Below are 24255 nucleotides of genomic sequence, written 5' to 3' on the forward strand. Positions count from 1 at the left end.
GTTTTCACAAGTATTGACATCATTTTAGTTTATCAATTAATAGACACTATTTTACTTTTTTTCACTTTTAATATTTCAGAAAAATATGCCCAAATTCAACAAAATTCCTTTCTACCTCCAACCTCATGCATCTTCAGGAGCAAAAACCTTAAAAAAGTAAGTAAATGGAGTGTCGTGCAATACTTTGATCTGATTAATTGCCAGAGACTTTTTTATTCCTTATGATTACATTCATAGCACAGGAGGCAAGTACTAGATCTTAGGCTATTCCATAAAACTGAAGTCATACAATTTAACCATTCACAAAGCATGGGCTTCCCTGGCAGCTCAGCTGATTAAAGAATCCACTTGTGATGCAGGAGAGCCTGATTTGATTCCTGAGTCGGGAAGATCCACTGGAGAAGGGATAGGCTACCCACTCTAGTATTCTTGAGCTTCCCAGGTGGCTCAGCTGGTAAAGACTCCACCTGCAATCCGTGAAAGCTGGGTTTGATCCCTGGGTTGGATTTAATTAATTTAATTATTTGTTAGGATTACATTTAGAGCACAGAAGGCAAGTACTAGATCTTAGGCTAATTTCATAATATTGAAAGTTGATATAGTTTAACTTGCTTTTAAAGTATGAGCCTGAGCTACTTGATTTGACCATTATTAACTGATGTCAGAGATACAGAAGTAGGTTTGGGGATAAGGAAGTTGCTGAATCTAGTTTTGGACATGTAGAGTTTGTGATGCCTTTGGGACATTGGCGGGAGCTATTGGGTTGGTGGGTTTGGAGATCAGACAGGCAGTTGAAACTCAAAGTCTTGACTATAGGAGGAAGCCCTGGGAGAAATGGGTACATCCATCATCGGAGCCTAATAAGCAACAGGGGCTGCCTTCCCTTTCAGGAGCATTCAGTTTGCCCATGCTCTGGGAAAGTCTTTAAGGGAATAGAACCTAGAAGGCTACTTTTTATGTATATAATCTCACTTATTTGCACATAATCTGTTTTAGGAGAGGACACTATAAGAAATCTGTTGGGAATTCTGAAAATGGATTAAAGCAATGCCTGAGAACATGTATTGGTTTATGTTTCTGTGGTATGATTTAGCCTTATCAGATGTTATCACCAAAGAAAATGGGAGAGAGAATATCCAGTGATTTCCTGATGTCACCATCTGCCCTTGCCTTTTTCAGGGACCGACTTTCTGCTAGTGACATGCTTCAAGTCCGGAAAGTAATGGAACACGTCTATGAGAAAATCATCAACTTGGATAATGAGTCTCAAACCACTAGCTCTTCTAATAATGAAAAACCAGGAGAACAGGAGAAAGAGGAGGATATTGCTGTATTGGCAGAAGAGAAAATTGAGCTTTTGTGCCAGGACCAGGTAAATGGATTGAGGACACCGCCCCCTTGTTCCCAGTGCCGGTGCTCAGACTTTGCTCATGTGGCAGGATTGTGGTTTCCAGATCTGTTGCCTTGCGGGGGTCGGGGGAGGGCTTCTGCTGTTAGAGAGACCGTAAGGAGCGACGGGTCTCCCACCCATTTGTGAGGCCCTTAGCTTCCATTTACCCTGGGGGCAGTTTTCAGGAAAGGGATAGGAGATTGAAACATACGCGCAGACAGATGTGGATGTGCTGGTGGATTTTTTTTTCTGAAAAGGAAGCCACATGCTCATCTTGATGTGCAGAGCAGCATCTGCTGTGTTAGTTTAAGATCTGAAGAGGAGGTGAGTGGAGCATCTGTGGAAATGCTGTAAATGAGGATTCACTCGAGGCATTTCTTCAGAACGGCTCACCGTGTTGTGTCTGCCCTAGCCACACGAGTTGCACGTCTCCCGTGCCCAGATTCATGCCTGCATGCAGCAAGAGCAGGCCACCAAGCATGGGCAAGGAGAGTTCGGCATTAGCAATAACAGCATAAGGTACTGGATGCCTTTTTCATTATTTATTTTTTGCTGTTCAGGTTTTGGATCCAAATATGGACCTTCGGACAGTGAAACACTTCATATGGAAGAGTGGTGGTGACCTCACCCTCCATTACCGTCAGAAGTCCACGTGAAGGGCGGGCCAGCACTCCTGGGTATTCATTTACTGACCTTCCTCTATGGCCCCAAGAGTAGTCCTAGGAAGCCCAGAGCCCCAGTGGGAACAAGACTTCTAACGACTGATTTGGTATGGACCGAGATTATCTTTCCATTGAAGTGACTAATCAAGATGTAATATAGAAACCAGTCTCCATGTGTAGATTAAGCTGTCCCCAGGGAGGCAGAGTGCCAGAGAAGAGCCCCAAGCAGGCTGTGTGTTGCGAGATGTACTGAGGACTGAAGAGAGGCCAGCACAGATTTTGCTTCCTCCTTTTGTTTCAAAGGACCTTATCTTGATCTGTTAGCACTTGTCAAAGACACACGGTAGGGCCACGTCTGTCACTGTGTTCCAACTCCAATCCCACACACTCGGGAGCTTTTCTAAGTACATTCCATCTACACAGTACCTATGAAGGCTTTTTCCAAGTTTGTCATTAAAAAAAGCAAGTTGTTTTCACCATTTAAGACAGTTATTTTTAATAGGAATTGGCTGTTGCACAATTCAAGAGCCAGCCCATTTCATAATAGATGATTACTGGTGGGCTTGTTTTTAATACTGCATCTCAGATGTGTTGTAGGCAGATCTGTCGAAACCCCAGGTGCTGGGTCACAGCGCTTGGACTGCCAGCCTGGAGTGCGGCCAGCCTGTGCCCAGCTGGGACGCCTGGACTGCGCGGCGGCCGCAAGGAGGCGCAGCTCTCTCACGCCTTCCTCCACTGTGTTTTATGGGCAAAACCAAGTGACACCACAGGGTCTTGCCCCAGGTGAGCAGCATGACACCATCAAAACTAAAGACCATGATGAGATCCTGACTTCATTTCAATGCTACCTAATATTTCTGGTGTCAGAGTAAAAGGGTGTCGTAATGAGTTGATTTGATATTCTTGTCCTGGAAGTATACGTTTGTTTTTCCAGTTTTATATGCAGGTTTGTGTTGCACCTGTATCCAGATTTCTTTTCACTGTTCTTTCTAACAATCTAAAGCTTTCATAGAATCATTTGGATCTTGTACAGAATATAACTTATTGGGGATAAACACTTCCAACTTTTGGCAGAAAAACAACATACTTTGGATCCTCCCCAAGGTCATTTGTACTCGGAATAGAACAATGGTCCACCCTTATAAAACTACGTAAGACAAGCCTCCTGTGTGAAGCCAGAAGCACAAGTGCCTTCAGAGGGCAGTTTATTCCAGTCCAGTTGCCTCCCCAGCTTGTGTGTGGCCCATCCCTATAATAGCAGGGACTGTGGAGGGGGTGGGGAAGTTTTCTTTTCTAATCTTCACAGGTTCAGCAGGAGGCAGCTGATGGGCCTGGGTCCAGACTTAACCATTTGAGATACTCTGATCCGCACAACTGTAGAGACAGGGTTCACTCACTGCTGGTCAGCCTCCTTTGGAAAGTGGAGCGGTCATTGCCTCCAGCACTTTGAAGAAGTGAGCAAAGACACGCCACATTTCCAATGAGTCTGTCTCCCTTATGCAGAGAGCAACGGCTTTTTTAAAAACAAAAATCCTTTCTATCTTGAATACAACGGTGCACTTTCGGTGCACGTTTTTTAGCAATAGTTGTGAATTAATGGCTAAAAGAAAAAAAAAAACAAAACTCATTTCCCAGCCCTCAGCTTTGTTTGCACGAAGGGCCCTTGGGCTGAAGGAATGGGTCTCGCTGGGCCACGCTGCCCCGTGTGCTGAGTTCTGAGGGGCGGCTGTGCTCCCTTCCCATCTTAGATCTGACCCCTCTGCCCCAGCATGGTTGTGTTTTTTTGTTGTTCCAGTCAAACCTGTAATAGTTTCCAGAAGATTTGACAGTCTGCAATGCCAAAAGGGTAAAAATCTGTATTTCACAGTTGTATAGAATAAAGGCTTTAGTTAAAATATTTCAAAGTGTATAGTACACATTTATTTCCACTTGTCATTTTCCTTCATAGCAGATTACAGAGAAAGTAAGAAACTTGTGGTTTTGCGTTTACCCTGGACATAATTAGCACTGGTATCCATTTTATCCCCCAGTTTGGGGAAGGGAGCGTGTTAACGTGAGGGTGGGAAGAACCAGGTCCCTTGGGTGAGGGTGACCCTGGGTCAGGCCACCAGGTTAGTGAAGGGAAACTGGCTTCAGAATAGGCCTGGCGTGATTCTACTTCCTGGATTCCTGCAGGCAGACACTGGGCTCCCAGACAACCCAGGAACCAGGTTCTGGCACTGGCTCTGGACACAATGCCTCCCTATTCTGCAGGCTTATCAGGTGCTCTGGTAGACCTGACAAAGCTTTGCTTTTTACATGTAGTCACAGTGCAGGAAACTCGAGGTGGTTGCTGATACGGGGCCCTCCCTCCACATCTTTGGTCTCTGCCCCCCCCTCCCCCCCCCCCCCCGAGCAGACTCCCTCCATATCTTTGGCCTGGGCCCCTCTATGAGCCTAACAGAGCTCTGAATTCCCTGTAAGGGCACACACTCCAAATCAAATGGTAAAGGTGGGACTTTCAACTGGACTGAGGCTAGAAGGCCAGGCCGGAGGCAGCTTTCATGGTAATCAGCAAGGGCTGTGGGAAGGTGAAGGACTCTGGCCAAAGAGGAGAGGACAAGTGATAAGGATCACCCCTCCACAGAGCCCTCCTCGTGCTGTGGGACCTAGGCAGAGCAAGACACACAACCCAGTCTCAGCCTCCTGAGGCACTGGGGGAGAGGGGAATAGCCCTCTCCTGTACTGTGGGAAGTAGCAGCGGGCCCTGACTCTCTTGTCCGGGCACCTCATCCCTGCTTGGGGTGGGAGCTGTGTGTAAAGTGCTCCAGGCGGGAGGACGGGCTCTGAGAGCCTGCTTAGGATGGTGAACTTGAATTTGTTAACTATCATTCACCTCTAGGGTGGCTAGATGACTTGTATATTTAAAAGAGATGGTTGTAAAAGTTTGGGAGCTGACAGGTGTCCCAGCTGGTGACGCTAGGTCCGCGGGATATAGATGCTGGGGAATCATCACGCCCCAAGCACAGGTGAGTCTCTGCTGAAGGGCCCAGGATTTCCAACCCTCCCTCAGGAGAAGGGGCCAGGTTCACTGGACTCAGTGGTCAGCCTGAGCCAACTGTGCAGACGAGCACAGGGGAAGACGGCAAAGGGGGCGGCAGGGGTCCCCAGGGCTTGGGGGGTGCCCTCCATTACAGATAGGCTGTCTGTAATGGAAAGAATCGAGGCAAGCCCCCCGGAACGGTTAGACAACCACTCCACAGCGACCCCTTCTCCCTCACCCCGTCTTCACACCCGCTGGTGCCTGGACTCTGCTGCCTGCTGTGCGGCCACAGTGACTGGAGCAGGAACACGCAGTGGGCCCAAGGCCCGAAGATGCCCTTCCCCAAGGCCCACGGCCTCTACCGATGGAAGCTCCATGCCCGACCCAAGCAGCAGAGTCCTCTCCTCCCCCAGCTTCTGGAAAACTGAATCTGGTGCTGTTCCCAGCCCCCTGCTATGCCAGAAGTACTTGTTTGAGATTCTTAGACAAGTGCCCAATTCCCCAAAGCCAGGACCACCAGGCAGAATGACTGCTGGCAGGTTTTCTCTTGGAGACCAGTAGGGTCTGAGTGGACACACAAGCCCCTGCATTGGCAGAAGACACTGCACAGCCCTCAGCCTCAGCCCAGGAAGCACTAACTCAGGCCACCCAACACAGCACGGCCTGAGCTGCCTCCCACTGCCAGGCCTTGTGAGACGCCGTCAGAGGGCCTGGTTCACAGCCCAGAGTGGTCAGGAGTGGAGAGGGCCTGGCTAGGAGCAGCCCCAGCCTCCACCCCGCAGTCTGGGCTCTCTGGGCTTGCTGGCTCCTCCTCCGCCTGGGCTTCGAGCAGCTCAGCAGACAGCCCATCTTCAGGTGAGGCGGCAGAAGTGAGGCTGTCGGGAAGGGTCAGCTGAGGCAGGTGGTCTGGCTGGGCCTGGGCGCCGGGGCTGTCTGGGAAGGAGACCTCAAACTCGGACCCAGACCAGGTGGCCTCACCTGAAACACACAGGGTGGAGGTGAGGAGGCCCACAGAACCGGGGCCAGTGTGGCCTGGGGCAGTCACCCCACTGACCCCCAGCTCCCACCCCCCGGGGTTGACGGGATGGGAGCGCCAGCGTACGAGCACCTTGATGTGGCTGCCCTCCCCCACAGGCAAGCCTCTAACCCGGCTAAGAGACTCAGGGCCGCCTTCGCCACAACCCAGGGTCCCCCCGCAGAGGCGCCAGCCCCTCACCACCACGCTCGTGAGAACCGCTGCTGGAGCAGACATCCTCCAGCCCTGAGGCTGAGACCGCAGGGGGGGTCATCTCTATGGAAGAGGGCAGGCCAGGCCAGACACTGGCGTTGCTGCTGTCCAAGAGGGAGAGGCCAGACACGTCCAGGAAGCCTGGGGGAGACACATGATTCTCTGTTGGCACAGAACCCTGACCGCTGGAAGGCCAGCGCCTCAGGCTCACTGTGCCCAGTCTCTGGGGCATCTGGCCTGGCCTGAGAGTGAAGCCTCAGCTGTTTGTGAAGCCCCCAGCCAGCCCCAGAGGCTCCCCACAGCTGCTTTCTGAGGAAAGAAAGGGGACTGGGGTGGGTGATCACAGGAATAGCCCAGTGGCAGAGGGCCCGGGCCCTGCCCTGTGCCCAGTGTGCTGTGTGGCCTTGAGCAGGCCCCCTCTCGCCTCTGGACGGCAGCCTCCCCATCCGCACGCTGATCACATCGTCTGCGACTAGCCCGGCAGGTACGAGATAGCTGCCAACGCCCAGCCCTCAGCTTGCTCTCAGCCTGCTCTGTACCTGGGTCCATGACTCGCTGCAATGGAGGCGGAGGCTGCAGAGGAATCTCCATGGAACGGGGCGGGTCTCCAAGGTCTTGAGCGCCCTGGCCAGGACTTTCAGGTCCAGGGGACTGTTCCTCCGTGGAGGAGTCAGGTGCCTGCAGCAAGGCCTAAGGGGAGCCAGGGAAAAAGAGGCATCAGAGGGCCCTGTCAGGACAGGGCTAGTCCAGCCCAACCCCTAGCCCACAACTACCCCGGGAGCACCACTCAGCTCACAGGAGCAAAGAGCCTTGGGGGTCTATTGCTTGCTCTACAGCAGATGTGCAGTCAGGCAAGAGGGGCCCAGCTGGCCTCCCCTGAGGTGCCAACATGGACTTGGGGTCCCCTTCCCACTCTGCTGAGCAGCCCTGTCTGTGACCCCCTGGCATAGTCCATGCCTGGAGAGTAGTCCCCGAGTGCCCGCATGCAGACCCCAGGCACCAGCCTGATGCCCAGAGGCACTTGGACCAGACACACAGTCCCTGGCCTAACGTTCCGATAGACTCAGGGAGGCACAAGACAAGGCCCTGCCCACCCCGAGCCTCAGTTTCCCAGTCGTGAAATGAAAATGACAACCAGTGCCTCGCACTCCCCTCACCTGCAGACCCAAGTAGCAAGAAAACCGAAGCAGGTTGCACGGTCCCGGGACCGGCCCCATCTGCTCCCCCTGGGTCCCACAGGCCGGGGGGCTTCCCAAGGGCTCCACAGATAGGCTCCCGGTGAGGACAGCCCCAGTCTCCTTTCCCAGCTGCAGGCCCCTCTGCCCACATGAAACTCCCTTCTTGCCCAGCTGGCCAGTGCTCCCCACGTACCTCCACGTAGTCACCCTGTTTGGAGCCTGTCTCCAGGCCAAAAGGGGCAGGAGAGTCCTGGGGGCCGGGTCCAGGCGGTGGGGCACCAGGTGGTGGGGCACTGGGTGGCGGGCCACCAGGCGGCTTCTTGTGGTGGCTGGGGGGCTGGGTTGGGATCCGGTGCAGATACCCGTAACCAATACCACATCCCAGGCTGCCAAAGGCCAGAAACGCCTTCCTGGGCTTGTCCCACAGCCCTTTCTACCCCTGCCACCCCCACCCACCAGCAATGAGAGGGTCTCCTAGACCAACATCAGCCTCAGGACCCCTGGGCCCAGGGCCCAGCCCTCCACCCCCACCGTGGGACTCAAGGTCCATGCCCACTGGCCAGGCGCCCCCCAGAGCCCCAACCCGCAGCCCTCCGATCCCAGGAAGTACCTGCCCTCTCCACCCCAGGCTGCATTGGGGGTGACAGTCACCTCCCGGCAGGAGTCAGACTCAGAATTGTAAACCATCAGCTTCAAGGGCTTCCCCTCGTGGGACTCGATGAGCGAGAAGAAGTCCTCGGACTACGACAGACACACAGCACCTAAGCCCTGTTCCCACTCTGGGATGGGAAGCCTCACAAGACAAGACACTTCTCACGGGCAACACCCCATCCAGGGGGCCGGGGGAGCAGGGAGGAAAGGCCGCCCTTCCTCACCTCCTGGAGGACCTGGTCCGAGCCCACGACGTAGTCTGTGTAGGGGCGCAGGCCTGCGAGGGCGGCAGGTGAAGAGGGTTCCACATCCTGAGCAAAAAGAATCACGAATTATCCAACTGTCAGCCTTGCTACTGGGGGGCAGCGGGTGGAGAGCTGTGTCTTCAGGTGGTGAGTAGTATACCTGTCCTCCGTCCCCAGGCCAAGACCTCAAGCCGCCCCGCCACCCACCGCCCAGCCCCTTGTTCCCCTGCCTCCCCCAGTCCACAGTCTGCCCAGCAGAGGGCAGCACTGCGTCACGGCTCACCTTACAGCTCCCGCATCTGACCACCCGAACCAACTCCAGCCTCCCCCGGCTGCTAGCTGGGGCGCTGAAGACAGACACTTTACTCCTCTGCCCCAGTTTCCCCACAGTTAAAAGTAGGATATATAGTACTTAGGCCAAAGGTTGCTGAGAAGACCAAAAAAAAAAATACATGTACAGAATGAAAACCACACCTTGTCCCACAGTAAACGCCCCACTTTATTGCTGTTACTGCTGCAGGCATAGCGCTGAAAACCTCAGGGTAGGGGGGAGGTTAAAGGCAAGGGTGGTGAGAAGCAGGTGCAAGGATTGCCTTCTCCCTTGGAAAGCTCCACTGCCCCCTCCCACTCTCCCAAGAAACGTGGAAGGATCTGCATCACCACCCCCGCATTGCATTCATGGACAAACTGAGTAAGGCCAGCCAAAAAGGTTGAGAAGACTCCCGCAAGGAGTCAGTGAGCAACAGAGCCAACTAGAAACCAAATCAGCCCGTTTCTAGCTCAGGGCTCCTTCCGTCCATCAAGCTGCAGGACTGCGCGCTCGAGAACCTGGGCACAATCAGTGACTCTGCACGTTACGTGTGCATGTGTGTCTACGGATGAACACTAACAGCAACAGCTGTGACAACTCAGTCACGGAGATTCACTACGGTTCAGACCCCAGGCACCAGTCGAGTGCCCGAAGGGGCTTCTCAGGGGACCTGCCCCAAAAAACATATTACTGGTGCACCCTAGAGTATACCAGAAAAAAACACTCTTTTTAGATAAGGACTAAAGCAGCAGCAGGATTTCCCAGGTGGCACAGCGGTAAAGAATCTGCCTGCCAACGTAGGAGACACAGGTTCAGTCCCGGGGTCGGGAAGATCCCCTGGAAGAGGGCATGGCAGCTCACTCCAGTGTTCTTGCCTGGAGAATCCCATGGACAGAGGAGTCTGGTGGGCTACAGTCCACGGGGTTGCAGAATCAGACACGACTTAGCGACTGAACAATGCAAAGCAGTAATAGCAGCATTCCGGCAGCACAACCACCCTTCCAGCAGATGGTGGCCCCATCTTTCCAAAGAAGAAAGCAAGGTCTAGCGTGTAAGAAATCCCCCAAAGTCAGAGGGCCCTGCTCAGGGGATGAGGAGTTGCCCTCTCTGGGACCCTGGATCAGGGAGCCCACACCCTGCCCTCAGAACGCCCTGACAGGCCCACTGGCTGCTGGCCTCTCCTAGGGGGCCTCCCCACACCCACCCCCAGGGACCCCCCCGCCACGCCCCCACTCACCAGCACGTGCCACACGTGCTCGCTGGCGCGGTGGCAGCTGCAGAAGCGGACGCTGGCGCCCAGCAGGCCCTGGCCGCCCCACATGTTGCTGGGGACCACCTCCACCTCACGCACTCTCATGGTCTTCATGCTGAACACCTCCAGCTTCACGGGCTTCTCCACGTTGGCCCTCAGCAGGGCCTTGAGCGTGTCATTCTCCTTGTTCTGCAAGGGCAGCAGGGCTGACCCCTGGAGGCCCCCGCCAACGCCCAGCCAGACCCCCCAGACAAGTCTGGCTCTGATATAGGGCGAGGGCCCTGGGGGCCAGCTGCCCCCGAGAGACCTGGTGCAGGGCTGGGTCCACAGGTCAGGGCTGGGCCTGCAGCCACTGGACCCCCAGCATCCCTAAGCCCTGCTAAACCTTCCTCCCTCGGGGCCCCCAGAAAACACCACAAAGTAAGCAAAGAGCCCCCTGAGTCCAGAGCACTGCCGCACGGCCCACTCTGAGAGGCCCCTTCCAGAGCCCTCACCCCTCTGGGCAGGCCTGGAGGCTTTGTGGACAGTGCCAGGAGTCCCCCTGCCTCCGGCCCACCCCAGAGGGACCAAGGGCTAAACTCCAGGCAGGGCCCCCATCAGGCTCACTGTTGCCCTGGAAGAAGGGGAGATGGGGTTTGGTCTCCAGGGCTGGGGTTCCCAAGCGACAGCAGGATGGACGGACGGGCGGACACACACACACACACACACACGGCAGAGGCAGGAGGGGGGCCTCACCAGTCTTGAGTGCCCGATGGTGATGATGAAGTCGAAGTAGGGCTCCAGGCCTGCCTGCTGGGCAGGGGAGTTCTCCTGCACCTGTGCAGCACAGAGGCTACGGTCACTGTGCTGACCCCAGGGCTCTCCCAGAAACGCCCAGCCCTCAGTTCTAGAAACCGCCCCACTCCCCCTGTCCCAGAGAGGACACAGACCCCAGCGTGAACTGGGCCAGGCGGGCCGCACATGGGCACAGCCAAGGCTGACGCCATCCTCTCTCACTGCTTTCCTGGGCTTATGTTTTCCTCTTTCAGAAAACGACTCTTTCCAGGTCATGATCCACAGACTACGCCTCCAGACAGCCTTACAGAAAGAGCCCAGGGCAGGAGGCCACGGGGAGGCTGGGTGACTCAGACGCTGCCCCAGAGGCCTGCGCTGGGGCCACTGGAGAGCCAGAAAGGTTTACCAGAAAGGTTCAGATGTGGACCGGAACGGAGTGCCCTGGGGTCGTGCCCAGAAACACAGGAGTGGGGAAGGCAGCCTATGGCCAGATCCAGAGGGCCCCTGCCCTGTGGTGACAGATCCAGGCAGGGTTGAGGAGGGCTGGTGGAGGAGAACAGACCCCCGGGGTCGGGCATGAGCCTGAGCCAGGAAGCCTGGTGAGCAGCACACAGTTCCCTTTGCCATCCAACCTCCCCACAGCACACCAGCCCCTCCAGCAGCAAGTCCCAGCCCAAGGCTGACCCTGTGCTGCCTCACACTCCCAGACTCCCTGCAGTCTCCAAAAACACAACAGCCAGGCTTGCCGCTCTGGTGGAAATCCGTCTCAAAGGCACCATTCACAGAGCCTCGCTCAGACAATGCAGCCTTTATCCCCAGTTTTGGACCGCAGGTGGGCCACAGGCCCTCCAGCCTTTGGCTGTGAGCACTTGAAGCCCAGTGTCAACCAGGCCCCCAAGCCCTGGGACTCAGGTGGCCTCAGGTTCTGGATGCCTGCTTGAGGGGAAGGCCCCGTGGCTTCTGCCACTCCCCAGGCCCTCCAATCGCACAGTCCCCAGACTGAAGGAACCCTCAGCGCTGAGGCTGTGGATCCAGGCCAGTTTGCCCCTGGGATTAGGGCTCCCTCCTCACAGCAGTACCAACAGAGCCTCTCCTTGCCACTTCTAGAAGCTGCCACAGCTTCTACTGAGAATGAGCCCAGAAACCCAACTCCACCCTAGTTGGCCTTGCCCAGAGGGCTGCTCCTGGGAGCCTGCTTCGCCATCCCTTCAGGGGAAAGTCTGGGAAGAGGTAGCTTTTCAGCAGAGGGCAGTTCATCCGGGAAAGCTGCTCCTCCCTGCTGTGGGCCACTCCACCCCACCTCCGCCGGGTAAGGCCCTGGCTCCAGAGCAGGCTGGTCGCCCTGTACCCTCCTCCACCCAATGTCCGCCGCTCTCCGTCATCCGAGGCTCAGGCCCCCAGTGCGCAGGCTCTCCTCCCAGCCCACCCTGCGCCTCCACCTCCTCGCTCCTGCGGCCTTGCCCTTGGTCTGGTGGCACCTCCCCTGCCTCTGCCCTGGGCCTTGCCGTCGCCCACTATGGCTCCACAGCAGGAAGAATCTGGGATGCTGTCCGCCGCACCTCCAGTCCCGCAGCAAGTGCCCCCCTCTGTCTGGCTTTCTCCTGGGGGTTCCTGACACCCCCAACCCCACAGCCCTACACGTGTGCTGCTTTCCTAACCTGCTCCCCAACCCCCATGAGCTCACCTAGAGCAGTTAACCGCACGATGGCAGCTCGCACCTTCTGAGGACTGGCTGGGCGCCAGGCGAGCGCACAACCTGCTTTCCCCATCTCACTAACCTCAACTGACAGCGGAGGAAAAGCACTTCGCTATTCAACAGCTGCCTGACCCCAGGAAACCCGACCCAGAGCTTGTTCCTGCCCACAGCCCTGCAACAGCTCCCCGAGGGCAGTGACTTCTCCACCGTGCTCTGCATATGTGGGAAGGCCAACAGTCAGAGAAAGCAGCCCAGTTGTTCTTTGTCTGGTTTTCTTTTTACTATTAAGGAGGCAACATGACACTTCTACTTAAAACCTCCTGATGGTACCATACCTCACCATTAAATCCTAAATCCCCAGGACAACACACAAGGCCCCACGCAATGTGGCCTCATCCTTTCCCTCACAAGGGCCTGGCCATTCAAGCACACCAGTCCCAGCTCCTCACTGCTGAAGCTTAGTAAGCATAATCCTACCTCAGCGTCTCCCTTCGCCCTGAACGCTCTTCCCCCACGTGTGTGTGTGTGTGTGTAAAACATTTTATATATATATAAAACAGGAAAAAACTTACCGTGGAACTATTAAAGACCAATGATTTGAAGAAGGAAAGAAAATGATCAAGCAGATTTAAAAGCTATGCAGGGGTAGTCAATTGCAAGAGTGACCATATAAACTTCACCTAGCCTACTGTCCACTCCTTATTTCTGAGTGTCGGCTCAAACGTGACTTGATCAGAGGCCTTTCCTGACCCCTCTATCCAAAACAGCACCCACTCATCTGGACCCCTTGCCCTGCTTTATTTTTCTCTCTAGCAATGGTCACCACCTACCATACATTTCCATTTCTAGGCTGCTCCCTCCTCTCCTGGCTGGCACCCAAATGTAAACTCCATAAGAAAAGGGACAATGTCTCTTCTGCTCACTGCTTTATCTCCAGTGCCCATAGCGTATGTGCTCAAAGTCACTGTTTTTGGCTCTAAGGCTATACTGTACAACACAGGGCACATAGCAAATATTTTTATATAATAACTATAAGTAGAGCACAGCCTTTTAAAATTGTGTATCTCTATTGTATGCATATGTAAAATTGTACATCAACTATACTTTAATTAAAAAAATAAAGCTGCACATATGAAATGAAAAAAAATAAATGTTTTGTAAATGAAAACCCAGTTCCTCAAACTTTCCACTCTGTCCCTCTCCAACCGGCCCTTCTTGTCTTCACTCCTAGCATCCACCCCCACCCCCTGTCAACAGCCTTAATTTGCTTTCCATCAAACCTGTTGGAAGACCCTTCTGGCTGCATGCATTTCACTGTCCACTTTTTCCGCTTGGTACCACATCATGGGTGTCCACTTGGGAAAGCCCATCAGCAAGCACAAATCCTGTTACCTCCGGGTCCTGGAGCCATCCTGCCTTTCCTTTTAGCAAACCTCTTCTTTGGTCCCCACTCTTATTCCCCAACCCTGCGCCGCCTCGTTGTCAACACAGCCTCCTATGACAACAGTAAAGACCACTCAAAAGTAAGGCGTCAAACTGACAAGCTACGCCCATCTCTGCAGCCATCCACCTGCGCACAAGCCAAAAGGGAGTCTGGCCCACCTGCGCTCCGGAGACAGAGACCCGCCTGCCCCTCTCTCCTCTGTTACAGCCCCGCCCTCTCCGAGGTACTAATCACCCCAGATCTCCATCTGGCCGCGGACCCCTCTCCCCGCCTTCAGGCCCTGGAACTCACTCCATCTCCACTGTCCTCGCGACTGCTCATCAGGCTTCTTTGTGGCAACACGGATGACACACTCTCTGCTGCGGCCCTACGGCGCTTCTCCGCGGTGTTCCACTTGGGGACCCTCCCCCTGCAGCAAATCTATCCCCGAGCCCTCTGCCGCATTCTCTCTGCTCTCCCGCTCCCACTTTCCCTGTCTGGTTCTCACTGGTCTTCGACCTCTCGAAGCCTTTCGACCCCGAGAAGCGTGGGATGAGAGCCAGTGGACTCCCCGGCAGTTGGCGACCCCCTGGATCCAAGAGCGCAGACGGCCGGGGACTGCGCTTAGCTGGCTCTTTCCTCAGGCCCAACATGGAGCGCAGTGCACAACAGGCGATCATAAATGTGTTCATACAAGTGCACAAACTCTTCCTGACTGAACCTGGCGCGCTCACTCTCCGCCTGGGAGAAGTGCCATTCCGGAGCGGCCCGACTCCACCAGGAAACGCTCCCGCTTCCTGCAGAGCTGGCACTTAGGGCTGGCGCCGGGCCGACCGCGGCCGCAGGCGGGCCGGGACCCAGGGGTGCCACGGCGCCTTCTCTCGGCGACGGCTCCCACCGGGAAGGGGTACCACCCTCCCCCGGGAGGCCACCCAGCGCCGAGACCCCGCGGCTGCCGCCTCCGGGCCGGCGATCCGGCGTTCCCGCGCGTCGGAGCGGGTGCCGCGCCAAGACCTCCGGCGCCGCAGGGGCGACTCACCCCGTGCAGGTGGAAGCCCTCGGCGCCGCCCGCGGGCTGCTCGGCGCTGGCGCCCAGGCCCATGGCCACGGTCAGCTCGGGCGACAGTGCCTGGGGACCGCGACGCCTACGCGGGAGGCCCAACCAGCAGCCCCCAGCGCGGACTCGCCCTCTCGGCGCTCGACTACCCGCGCCTTGTCACGTGGGCGCATAGCCACGCCCACCCCTAACTCTGACGCCCTTAGAGACCAGCCAGCTGCTCCGTTTCCAAGGACGCGCAGGCCTCCGACTTCCGGCCGCGAGAGGCGTACCCAGGACCCTGACTTGAGAATCTGACTCCCGGCGGCACCACGAGACCCCGACGCTAGAGCCGCGGGCGTCCAGAGATGAGCAGCAATGACTCCTCCCTTATGGTGCGTGACCCGGGCACTGCTCCCTCCGGGACTCCTCCTCTGGCCCATCAGCCCCGCGACCTGCAGCTCCCCTGTTACTTCTCTGACCGCCACCCGGCTTTCGCTGTCCCCGGCCTCTCCAGACGGTCTTGGTGCCTTCTCGCCTCTCTTTCCGTGGCAAGCACATCCTGTCTAGTGTTCTCTGTGTACCCTGAGCCCCTAGCCATCATCCCCACCCAGTCTTATCTCCGAGCTCCCCCAAACCAAAGCATAAGAACCTATCACCTTGCCATTATCCGACCCCCACCCTCGGCTCCAACCGCCTGGGCCTCTTCTGTGTCTTTCACCCTAGTGGATGGCACCACCGTTTGACGCCCCCACCCGTTACTCTTCCCCATACCCATCTCCAGCTCCTGTCCATCAGCGGAAAATATCAGCTCCTTATTTTATCTCCTAGCCCAGTATCACCATCTCCCCTCTGGGCACCTGCAACAGTCCCCCTCCCAGCTGGTTTCTCTATTTCATCTCTTTTCAGCAGTCTCCCTACCTCCACCACCACCAACAGCAGCTACCCCAACACACACACACACACACACACAGACACACACACAAGCCAGAGAGGTTTTTGCAAAAACACACATCTGAACACTTTCCCTACCCCCCCACCACCACGCACACCCCCCCCCATCCCCATGCATAAAACCATTCCAGCTGCTTCCTATTACCCTCAGGATGATGTCTGGGCTCTTTCATATAGCCCACAAGGCTGTTTACAATCCAACCGCATCTATCCCCAACCCCAGCACCCACAAACCTTAGGGGAAGTGAGACTTCACTTTGAAATCTCAGCCTCTCTTATTGCATGACGTTTGTCAAGCCACAGCCTCCATGGGCTTTGGCTTCCTTAATTGTGAAGAATATGGAGAGAATGATGCATAAGATAATAGGCGTAAAGCCCTTGATACCCTTCACCACAGGTGGTTAGCCCACAATAACTTGCAGTTCTAACTATTGGTGTTGTGATCCTTATTACTGGTCCTCCTTCTTCCCCCTTATTCCCTTCATAAGGCAAAACCTGAGCTGAATTTCTCATCAACTTTTGAACCAGAGTCTGTGGTTAATTCCAAAACAAGCCATGTCCAAACTCTTTCCTAAGGAAACGGTATGGAGCTGTTTCTGTGGCTGTGGAGGAACAAGATGAGGCCAGAATATTCTTTCTCTTCTCTTTACAGAACTGGAGGAGGAGCAGGGAATAGGGGAGGGAGAAGATCAGAACAGAAGCAGAAAGGGGCCCAAGACGATTGCGATTTTGCCTTCCTCCTCACAGGCTGAGATCATTTACTACAGCAAAGAAAAGTACTTCCGCCACGTGCAGCAGGCCGCGGCTGTGGGCCTGGAAAAATTCAACAATGACCCGGTGCTGCAGTTCTTTAAAGCCTATGGAGCCCTCAGGGAAGGTGAGAACCCATCAGTGTTGCCTCCTGACCTTAGGCACTCACCCAGCACTAACGCACTGGCTCCACCTGGATGCCTGCGTCTACCCCAGTCATGTTCCCCTAGAAACAGTCTTACACAGAGTGGCTAGACTTCCAGGATAATCCACAGAAATCTGTGTAATCTATGTCTAGTTGACTTGGGAAACCTGAGAGCTCACTCCCCCTGTTCTGCACCTCAGTTTCCCTGTCTATGAAATGAGTTGGGGAGCAGGGAGAAATGACCACAGGATTATTGAACCAACCCCAGGCTTGATTACTGAACCAACCTCAGGTAATGCAGGAAAAGGAGGAAGTGGTAGGTGTGGACACAGTCATGTGTGGGACAGAAGCCGAGAGAGGAGTAGGGCCCCTGCAGCACCAATCCACTGACATTCAGAAGGTGGTCCTGGGCCGCCCATGGCCAGTGTCAGTGGACATGGAAGGATAAATATCATCAGTGGCTCTGGGGTTATATTTTATAGCTAGCTGGGAATGCCCAGAGGTCCTTCTTGAGAACCAATACAGGGTATCCTTGCAAGTACTCACAGGAAGATCTCTCAGCTCCAAATCCTCCATCCCCTAGCCACACGGACCATGGTGCTAGCAGTGCTTTCAGGAAGCTTCAGTCTTCAGGGAACTTGGGCCATTAGGGACCTATGGACCAGTTAGTCCAAGCCTTGGGTCAGATCGCACCAATCCCTGAGTCAGCCCTGGGTCTGCCGTGGAGCCTCCTGCCCTCTGAGCATAGTAACCGCGTGGGCTTTCTTCACAGAGCACATCCAGGATGCCATCGGCAGCCTGGAGAACATCCGGAATCACCCAGACGTGTCCCTGTGCTCCATCATGGCCCTCATTTATGCTCACAAGTGCTGTGAAACCATTGGTGAGTGCAGGCATGCTCAGCCAAGCCTGGCCCAGTGGAGAAAAGAGAGCCCTGCTCCAGACACTGCCCCTCTTGGGCGGCTACAGGAAGTGTGTGCACCTGTGGCCTCAGATGCTACGAGGAGTGGCTGCCAGTGCCATCCCCACAGAGACCTAAGAGAAGACCCCATGCCCAGGCCCAGCTGAGTGGGAGCCACAGGCAGAACTCCTGACAGTGGGAGGGGTCCTCCTTTCAGATCCCAAGAACTGGGGAGACACCCTGCTTGCCTCTGCCAAGATCTTGTCAAGAAAAACCAAGCCAAAATAAAAAATGTCTACCCCTAAATCTCCACCTCTCTAGGGTCAGGGAGAGATTCCACAGAACTACGTGCAAACTATTTCCCCATCTGGAATGGACTATGGGCCTGAGGTGGGAGATTCCGGTTTGATCTGTCTGCCCAGAGAACTCCTGGGCACAGAGGAGAAAAGACACATCTCAACCAGCAAACCCAAGTCCAGGGCTGGGCCTCTCCTGTGGCCTGGCGTGGCTGGTTCCCAGGCCCTGGGCTGTTGTGTGGTCAGCTGCATGTGTTGTGGGAGGCTCAGAGTGTCCAGGGGAAGGACCAGACAGACCTCCCCATCCTAACTTGCCCTCTTCCCCCTCTCACGAATTCCCAGACCGAGAAGCAATTCAGGAGCTTGAGAGCAGTCTGAAGGAAGTCCGCAAGACAGCCAGTGGGACTGCCCTGTACTATGCTGGCCTCTTCCTCTGGCTCATGGGCCGCCACGACAAGGCCAAGGAGTACATTGACCGCACGTTGAAGGTTTCCAGCAGCTCCAGAGAGGTACAGACCCCTGGCATCGTGGGGGCAACAGCCAAAGAAAGCAGCATCCAAACACGTCATACAGAGTGGCTCTGACTCCCATGGAGGGCACTAGGGCTGGGGGAGGGTCACACCCAGGCACCAACAAGGCCCATGCTGGCTCAGGGTTTAGCCAACTACAAACTGGACTTTGTCCATAGAGTCCAATCTGCAGATAGGTGTTTTATGGCCTGTGCTATATAGTTTTAAAATCTTGAAATAGTTGCTAGCATTTCGAAATCAGAACATTTTTACCTGAAAGTCCCAGATTTCTTGGTTCTTTTGAAAAACTAGATGAGCTGGCTTCACTGGGCCTGCACTCCCTCCGTGCAGAGATCTGCTCGGTGTCTCTGCTCGGCTCACACAGTAGATCTCACCTGTGGTGGTCTCATGGGCCGAAGGACTGTAGAATTGGAAGCCTCAGTCTAGGCCGTGCATCTCAGCAGGGCCTGTATCACCCCCAGCCCCCCAGTCAGTCAATCAGTTCAGTCGCAGACTCTTTGCAACCCCGTGAACTGCAGCACGCCAGGCCTCCCTGCCCATCACCAACTCCCGGAGTTTACCCAAACTCATGTCCATTGAGTCGGTGATGCCATCCAGCCATCTCATCCTCTGTTGATCCCTTCTCCTCCAGTCCTCAATCTTTCCCAGCGTCAGGGTCTTTTCAAGGGGGCGGAAATTGCTTCTTGAAGGAGAGGGTGAAAAATCTCATTGATTGGATGTAAAACACAAATATACGCACAGAACGTAAAATCAGTCAGTGTACACGTGATACTTAATTCTCTTGGAGGGGCAGAGAATGACTAGGCGGGAAACGTCTAAAAAGGCTCCTTTGTTGTTGTTCCGTTGCTCAGTCGTGTCCGACTCTTTGCGACCCCATGGACTGTAGCTCACCAGGCGCCTCTATCCATGGGATTCTCCAGGCAGAAATACTGGAGTGGGTAGCCATTTCCTTCTCCAGGGGAAAAAGGCTCATTAGAAGGGCAATAATGGAAAAGAATTGAGAAACCTTCTCTAGGCCATGAGTGGTGCTTTGGGACAGGGTCTTCCAGGTGCCCCTCTGATCTTGCCTCCCAGGCCTGGCCTGCCACACGTGCCGGGCAAGGTGGGGCAAAGGCTGGAGAGGAGCCGGCAAGGCCCATGAGCTCAGAGTGGCCACCCGCCCACTCAGAAGGCATGCCCAGCTTTCTGTCCAGGCCAAGCCCTTACGCTGGTCTAAGGAGCGGAGGCAACAGGAGTGGTCCCGCCATGGTACTCTGACCCCAGTGTAAACAGACAGTGACAACGCAGGGCAAGAGAACCATGGGGGTTACAGCGAGAGCCTCACCCCAGCCTGCAGGGTCAAGGAAGGCCTCCTATGAGACGGGCCTCCTCCACTGAGTTTTAAAGACTGGTGGTGGTTAACCAGGTGAAGGGACCTGGCTAGGGGGTGCATGCTGGGAAGGGCTTTCCAGGTGAAGGAACAAGAGGTAGGAAGGCCCGAGAGAGAGAGCAGGGCTGCCCTGGGATCTGGGAGCAGCGGTGCCTGGCAGGGCCTCGGAAAATGGAGTGACAAAAAGGGGGAAGTGGGGCAGGAGAGGCAGTCTAATGGAGGCGATGCAGGAGCGAGGACTTACCTTTCCCCTTGTTCTCATGCCAGGGCCATGTGCTCAGAGGCTGGGTGGACCTCAGCTCAGACAAACCCCACACAGTGAAGAAGTCCATCAAGTACCTGGAGCATGGCATCCAGGACACCAGAGACGTCCTGGGGCTGATGGGAAAGGTAGGCAGTGGGGAGGCGAGGGGTGGGAGTGTCCCCAGCCAGGGGCCTCCGTCTCTAGGGCCTTACCTGGTGGATGAAGAGCAGAGTCCCGGAGAGGGCCAGGGCCACAGAGCAGCGCTGGGCCCGCCCCAGTCCTTCCTGTCTGAGTTTCTGTCTGTCTCCTGCCTAAGATCTCCTCAGGACCTATGCTCCCTGGGCTCTGGTGGGCTTTTTTCTCTCTATCCCTTTTGTTTTCACCCACTGTCCCTTTCCTCTACGTTTTCTTTTCTCATCTCACCTGTTAAACTCACTCACTTGGTCATAAGAGAAAGAAGGTATGTGTTTTGTATTTTCTGATCTTAAATTGTTGCCTTTTTCTGATGTGACCCTCTCTGAATCAATCTATGAGAGGAAAAATCATCCTCTTACCTGCTTCTGTTTGTATGTACCTATCTTATAAAATGAATACGTTTGCACGCATGCTCAGTCGTGTCCGATTCTTGCAACCCCGTGGACTGTAGTCTGCCAGGCTCCTCTCTCCATGGAATTTCCCAGGCCAGAATACCAAAGTGGGTTGCCATTTCCTCCTGCAGGGGACCTTCCCAGCCCAGGGATCGAACCCACATCTCTGGTGTCTTCTGCATTGACAGACAGATTTTTTTTTTTTTTTTTACCACTAGTGCCACCTGAAATGAATGCGTGCTCATTGAAAAACCAGAAGTCTAAAAAAGTCAAAATGGCCTCCTTTTAGACCTGCCACCCCCAAACAACCCACGGCAATATTTTAGGGCCGTGTCTCCTCGTCTCTCTGCTGCGCGTTGTTTCAGGGTGCACCTTCAGTGGTTCGTGGGGGAGCAGAAGCCATGAGGCTATCACACAGGAGGATTATCAGGCTGTGCCCTCAGAACCGACATGTGTAGGGAAAGGGAAAGAAGTAGGAGGGAGAGCTTGGACTGTGCAGCAGCCGTAGCGGCAGCCTCTGCCAGCTCTGCTTGGAACTGGAGCTGGGGTGGCCCTGCCCCGACCCCCTCCCTGACAAGATGTTGGCTGTAGGCTGCCCCTCGGGGATGGGGGCAACCTGGTACTTGGGGGCTCCCTGAAGCCACAGGGGAGCCCAGGAGGGAGGCTCCTCCAAGAGATATCAACAGCCACCCCCACCCCCTGGTCCTGAAGGGGGTCACGCATAGCACCTGCTACAGGACAGCAGACAGGGGGATTTCATGTGGTTGTTATCACAGGGCACCTTGCCATTTGGTCTCTTCATGTAGGGTCGTGTCATAAGCACATGTCGTTTTGACATAAAGTCAGGCCACGACTGCGTGGACCTAATATAATTTGCCAACTTTGCCTCCTAGTGTTTGTATATTAAGGTTGTTTTTAGTTGTACATGTAGAAAGAAAGCTTCAGTGAACACGTCTATACGTAAGTTTTTATTTAGAATACTCCTCTTCTTGTTTTCGGTAAGTCTCTTAATGGAAGGTGGCTGTAGGCCAAAGCCAGCCTTTTGGAGTCCAGTTTCAAGCCTTTGGGAAGCATTGCCCTCTGCCCCTTCAGGCATGTGTCATGACTTGCCCAGGAGAGTGGCTGGCTGCCTGCAGAGACCGTGACCCCAGCCTGGTGAGCCTTGACAGAGGAAAAGTCCCACAGACTTGATATGTGGGAAGAGGGTTACCTGCAAACTGTTGCCGACCCGCGGCGGCTGCACGGGCCACAGTGAGCAGTTTTCAGCAGTGAATTTTAGGAAAGTGAATGGGAAATGATGGGCCTTATGTGGAAATTGAAAGTGCTGAACCTCCCCACTAGGGGGTGCCATCCCATGACTTTGTCCCAGGCCTGCAGGGGCTCAGCTATCTCAGCTATCTCCTGTAGTCCCTGCCTTGTTCAGTTGCTCAGTCGTGTCCAGCTCTTTGCGATCCCATGGATTGCAGCACCCCAGACTTCCCTGTCCTTCACCATCTCTCAGAGCTTGCTCAAACTCAGGTCCATTGAACTGGTGATTCGATCCAACCATCTCATCCTCTGTGGTCCCTTTCTCCTCCTGCCTTCAATTTTTCCCAGCATCTGGGAAATGAGTCAGCTCATTTGCATCACATGGCCAAAGTATTGGCGCTTCAGCTTCAGCATCAGTCCTTACAGTGAATATTCAGGACTGATTTCCTTTAGGACTGACTGGTTTGATCTCCTTGCAGTCCAAAGGACTCTCAAAGAGTCTTACCCAACACCACAGTTTGAAAGCATCAGTTCTTTGGCGCTCAGCCTTCTTTATGGCCCAACTCTCACATCCACACATGACTACTGGAAAAACCATACCTTTGATGAGATGGATCTTTGTTGGCAAAGTAATGTCTCTGCTTGTTAATATGCTGTCTAGGTTTGTCATAGCTTTTCTTCCAAGGAACAAGCATCTTTTCATTTTGTGGCTGTAGTCACCATCTTCTGGAGCCCAAGAAAATTAAGTCTGTCACTGTTTCCATTGTTTCCCCATCTATTTGGCATGAAGTGATGGGACCAGATGCCATGATCTTGGTTTTTTGTATGTTGAGTTTTAAGCCAGCTTTTTCATTCTCCTCTTTCACCTTCATCAAGAGGCTCTTTAATTCCTCTTCACTTTCTGCTATAAGGGTGGTGTCATCTGCATATCTGAGGTTATTGATATTTCTCCCAGTTGATATTTCTGGCAATCTTGATTCCAACTTGTGCTTCATCCAGCCCAATATTTCTCATGATGTACTCTGCATATAAGTTAAACAAGCAGGGTGACAATATACAGCCTTAACGTACTCCTTTCCCAATTTGGAACCGGTCTGTTGTTCCATGTCTAGTTCTAACTGTTGCTTCTTGACCTGCATACAGGTTTCACAGGAGGAAGGTAAGGTGGTCTGGTATTCCCATCTCTTGAAGAATTGTGCATAGTTTGTTGTGATCCACATAGTCAAAGGCTTTAGCATAGTCAATGAAGCAGAAGTAGATGTTTTTCTGGAATTCTCTGGCTTCTATGAACTAATGGATGTTGGCAATTTGATCTCTGGTTCCTCTGCCTTTTCTAAATCCAGCTTGTGCAACTGGAAGTTCTCAGTTCCCATACTATTGAAACCTAGTTTGCAGGATTTTGAGCATTACTTTGCTAGCATGTGAGATGAGTGCAACTGTGCAGTAGTTTGAACATTCTTTGGCATTGCTCTTCTTTGGAATTGAAATGTAAACTGACCTTTTCAAGTCGTGTGGCCACTGCTGAGTTTTCCAAATTTGCTGGCATATTGAGTGCAGCACTTTAACAGCATCATCTTTTAGGATTTGAAGTAACTCAGCTGGAATTCCATTCCCCTGCCTTGCCTGTCAGAAAACCCCAAGACTGCTGTGGACCCGATTTGTCACTCTGAATGATGGCTCCCGCCCACGTGTCAGGCTCGGCTCCTGTCTTGGTGGGGACACTGACACCCACCGCTCATTTTTGGTGGGCACTGATGAAGGCTCTTCTGTTTGGCTTTCAACAGGTGATGTACTTCACGATGCTGCAGAACTACTCGGGGGCCCTTGAGGTGGTGAACCAGATCACCGTCACCTGCGGGAGCTTCCTGCCTGCCTTGGTCCTAAAGATGCAGCTGTTCCTGGCTCGGCAGGACTGGGAGCAGACGGTCGAAATGGGACACAGGTGAGGGGGTGCTGACCTGATGCTTCCTTCCTTTGCTGGTTCAGTTCAGTTCAGTCGCTCAGTCATGTCTGACTCTTTGCGACCTCATGAACCACAGCATGCCAGGCCTCCCTGTCCATCACCAACTCCCGGAGTCCACCCAAACCCATGTCCATTGAGTCGGTTATGCCTTCCAACCATCTCATCCTCTGTCGTCCCCTTCTCCTCCCACCTTCAATCCCTCCCAGCATCAGGGTCTTTTCAGATGAATCAGCTCTTCACATCAGGTGGCCAAAGTATTGGAGTTTCAGCTTCAGCATCAGTCCTTCCATGAATATTCAGGACTGATCTCCTTTAGGATAGATTGGTTGCATCTCCTTGCAGTCCAAGGGACTCTCAAGGGTCTTCTCCAACACCACAGTTCAAAAGCATCAGTTCTTCGG

General features: G+C 54.2%; 3 protein-coding genes across 12 annotated transcripts in view; 2 read left to right on the top strand and 1 right to left on the bottom strand.

Annotated features, from left to right (window-relative positions):
• Window positions 1-3949, top strand: part of WDR48 (WD repeat domain 48) — a 47577-nt gene extending 43628 nt beyond the window's left edge. The window contains exons 17-19 of the mRNA XM_069561907.1: window positions 80-156; window positions 1180-1372; window positions 1951-3949. Coding sequence (XP_069418008.1) covers window positions 80-156; window positions 1180-1372; window positions 1951-2046 — 366 coding nt within the window. The 3' untranslated portion in view covers window positions 2047-3949. The remainder of the gene's footprint in view (window positions 1-79; window positions 157-1179; window positions 1373-1950) is intronic.
• GORASP1 (golgi reassembly stacking protein 1) lies at window positions 3950-15045 on the bottom strand. 4 transcript variants are annotated; one of them, XM_069561913.1, is made up of 9 exons: window positions 14871-15045; window positions 10674-10754; window positions 9924-10127; window positions 8356-8442; window positions 8091-8221; window positions 7674-7866; window positions 6842-6992; window positions 6291-6443; window positions 3950-6052 (listed from the first exon to the last, which is right to left on the bottom strand). In XM_069561913.1, the coding sequence occupies exons 1-9, from the start codon at window positions 14931-14933 to the stop codon at window positions 5790-5792; spliced, it is 1326 nt and encodes a 441-aa protein (XP_069418014.1). In that variant the 5' UTR covers window positions 14934-15045; the 3' UTR covers window positions 3950-5789. The 4 variants fall into 4 exon arrangements, with proteins under 4 accessions (XP_069418014.1, XP_069418015.1, XP_069418016.1 ...); XM_069561914.1 differs by lacking the exon at window positions 14871-15045 and adding an exon at window positions 14144-14863; XM_069561915.1 differs by lacking the exon at window positions 14871-15045 and adding an exon at window positions 13801-13904.
• Window positions 14658-24255, top strand: part of TTC21A (tetratricopeptide repeat domain 21A) — a 40359-nt gene continuing 30761 nt past the window's right edge. For 6 of the 7 annotated variants that reach the window (XR_011250925.1, XR_011250927.1, XR_011250928.1 and 3 more), the window contains exons 1-6: window positions 14658-15262; window positions 16569-16698; window positions 17489-17599; window positions 18256-18422; window positions 20080-20202; window positions 23676-23833. Coding sequence is in view for 4 of the 7 variants with exons in the window: in XM_069561903.1 (XP_069418004.1) it covers window positions 15236-15262; window positions 16569-16698; window positions 17489-17599; window positions 18256-18422; window positions 20080-20202; window positions 23676-23833 (716 nt within the window). In the remaining 3 variants the exon portion in view is untranslated. Of the gene's footprint in view, window positions 15263-16473; window positions 16699-17488; window positions 17600-18255; window positions 18423-20079; window positions 20203-23675; window positions 23834-24255 lie in introns of all 7 variants that reach the window. The other variant, XM_069561906.1, reaches the window with a different exon arrangement.

This window comes from Ovis canadensis, chromosome 19, assembly GCF_042477335.2.
Source record: "Ovis canadensis isolate MfBH-ARS-UI-01 breed Bighorn chromosome 19, ARS-UI_OviCan_v2, whole genome shotgun sequence".
NCBI classification, from domain to species: Eukaryota; Metazoa; Chordata; class Mammalia; order Artiodactyla; family Bovidae; genus Ovis; species Ovis canadensis.

Coding starts and splice junctions, on each gene's coding strand:
- GORASP1 (XM_069561913.1), bottom strand. CDS start 14,933: ATGGGCCTGGGCGCCAGCGCCGAGCAGCCCGCGGGCGGCGCCGAGGGC. Junction 8,222..8,355: donor CGGACCAGGTCCTCCAGGAG/GTGAGGAAGGGC, acceptor TGTCTGTCGTAG/TCCGAGGACTTCTTCTCGCT. Junction 7,867..8,090: donor GCCTGGGGTGGAGAGGGCAG/GTACTTCCTGGG, acceptor GGCCTTTGGCAG/CCTGGGATGTGGTATTGGTT.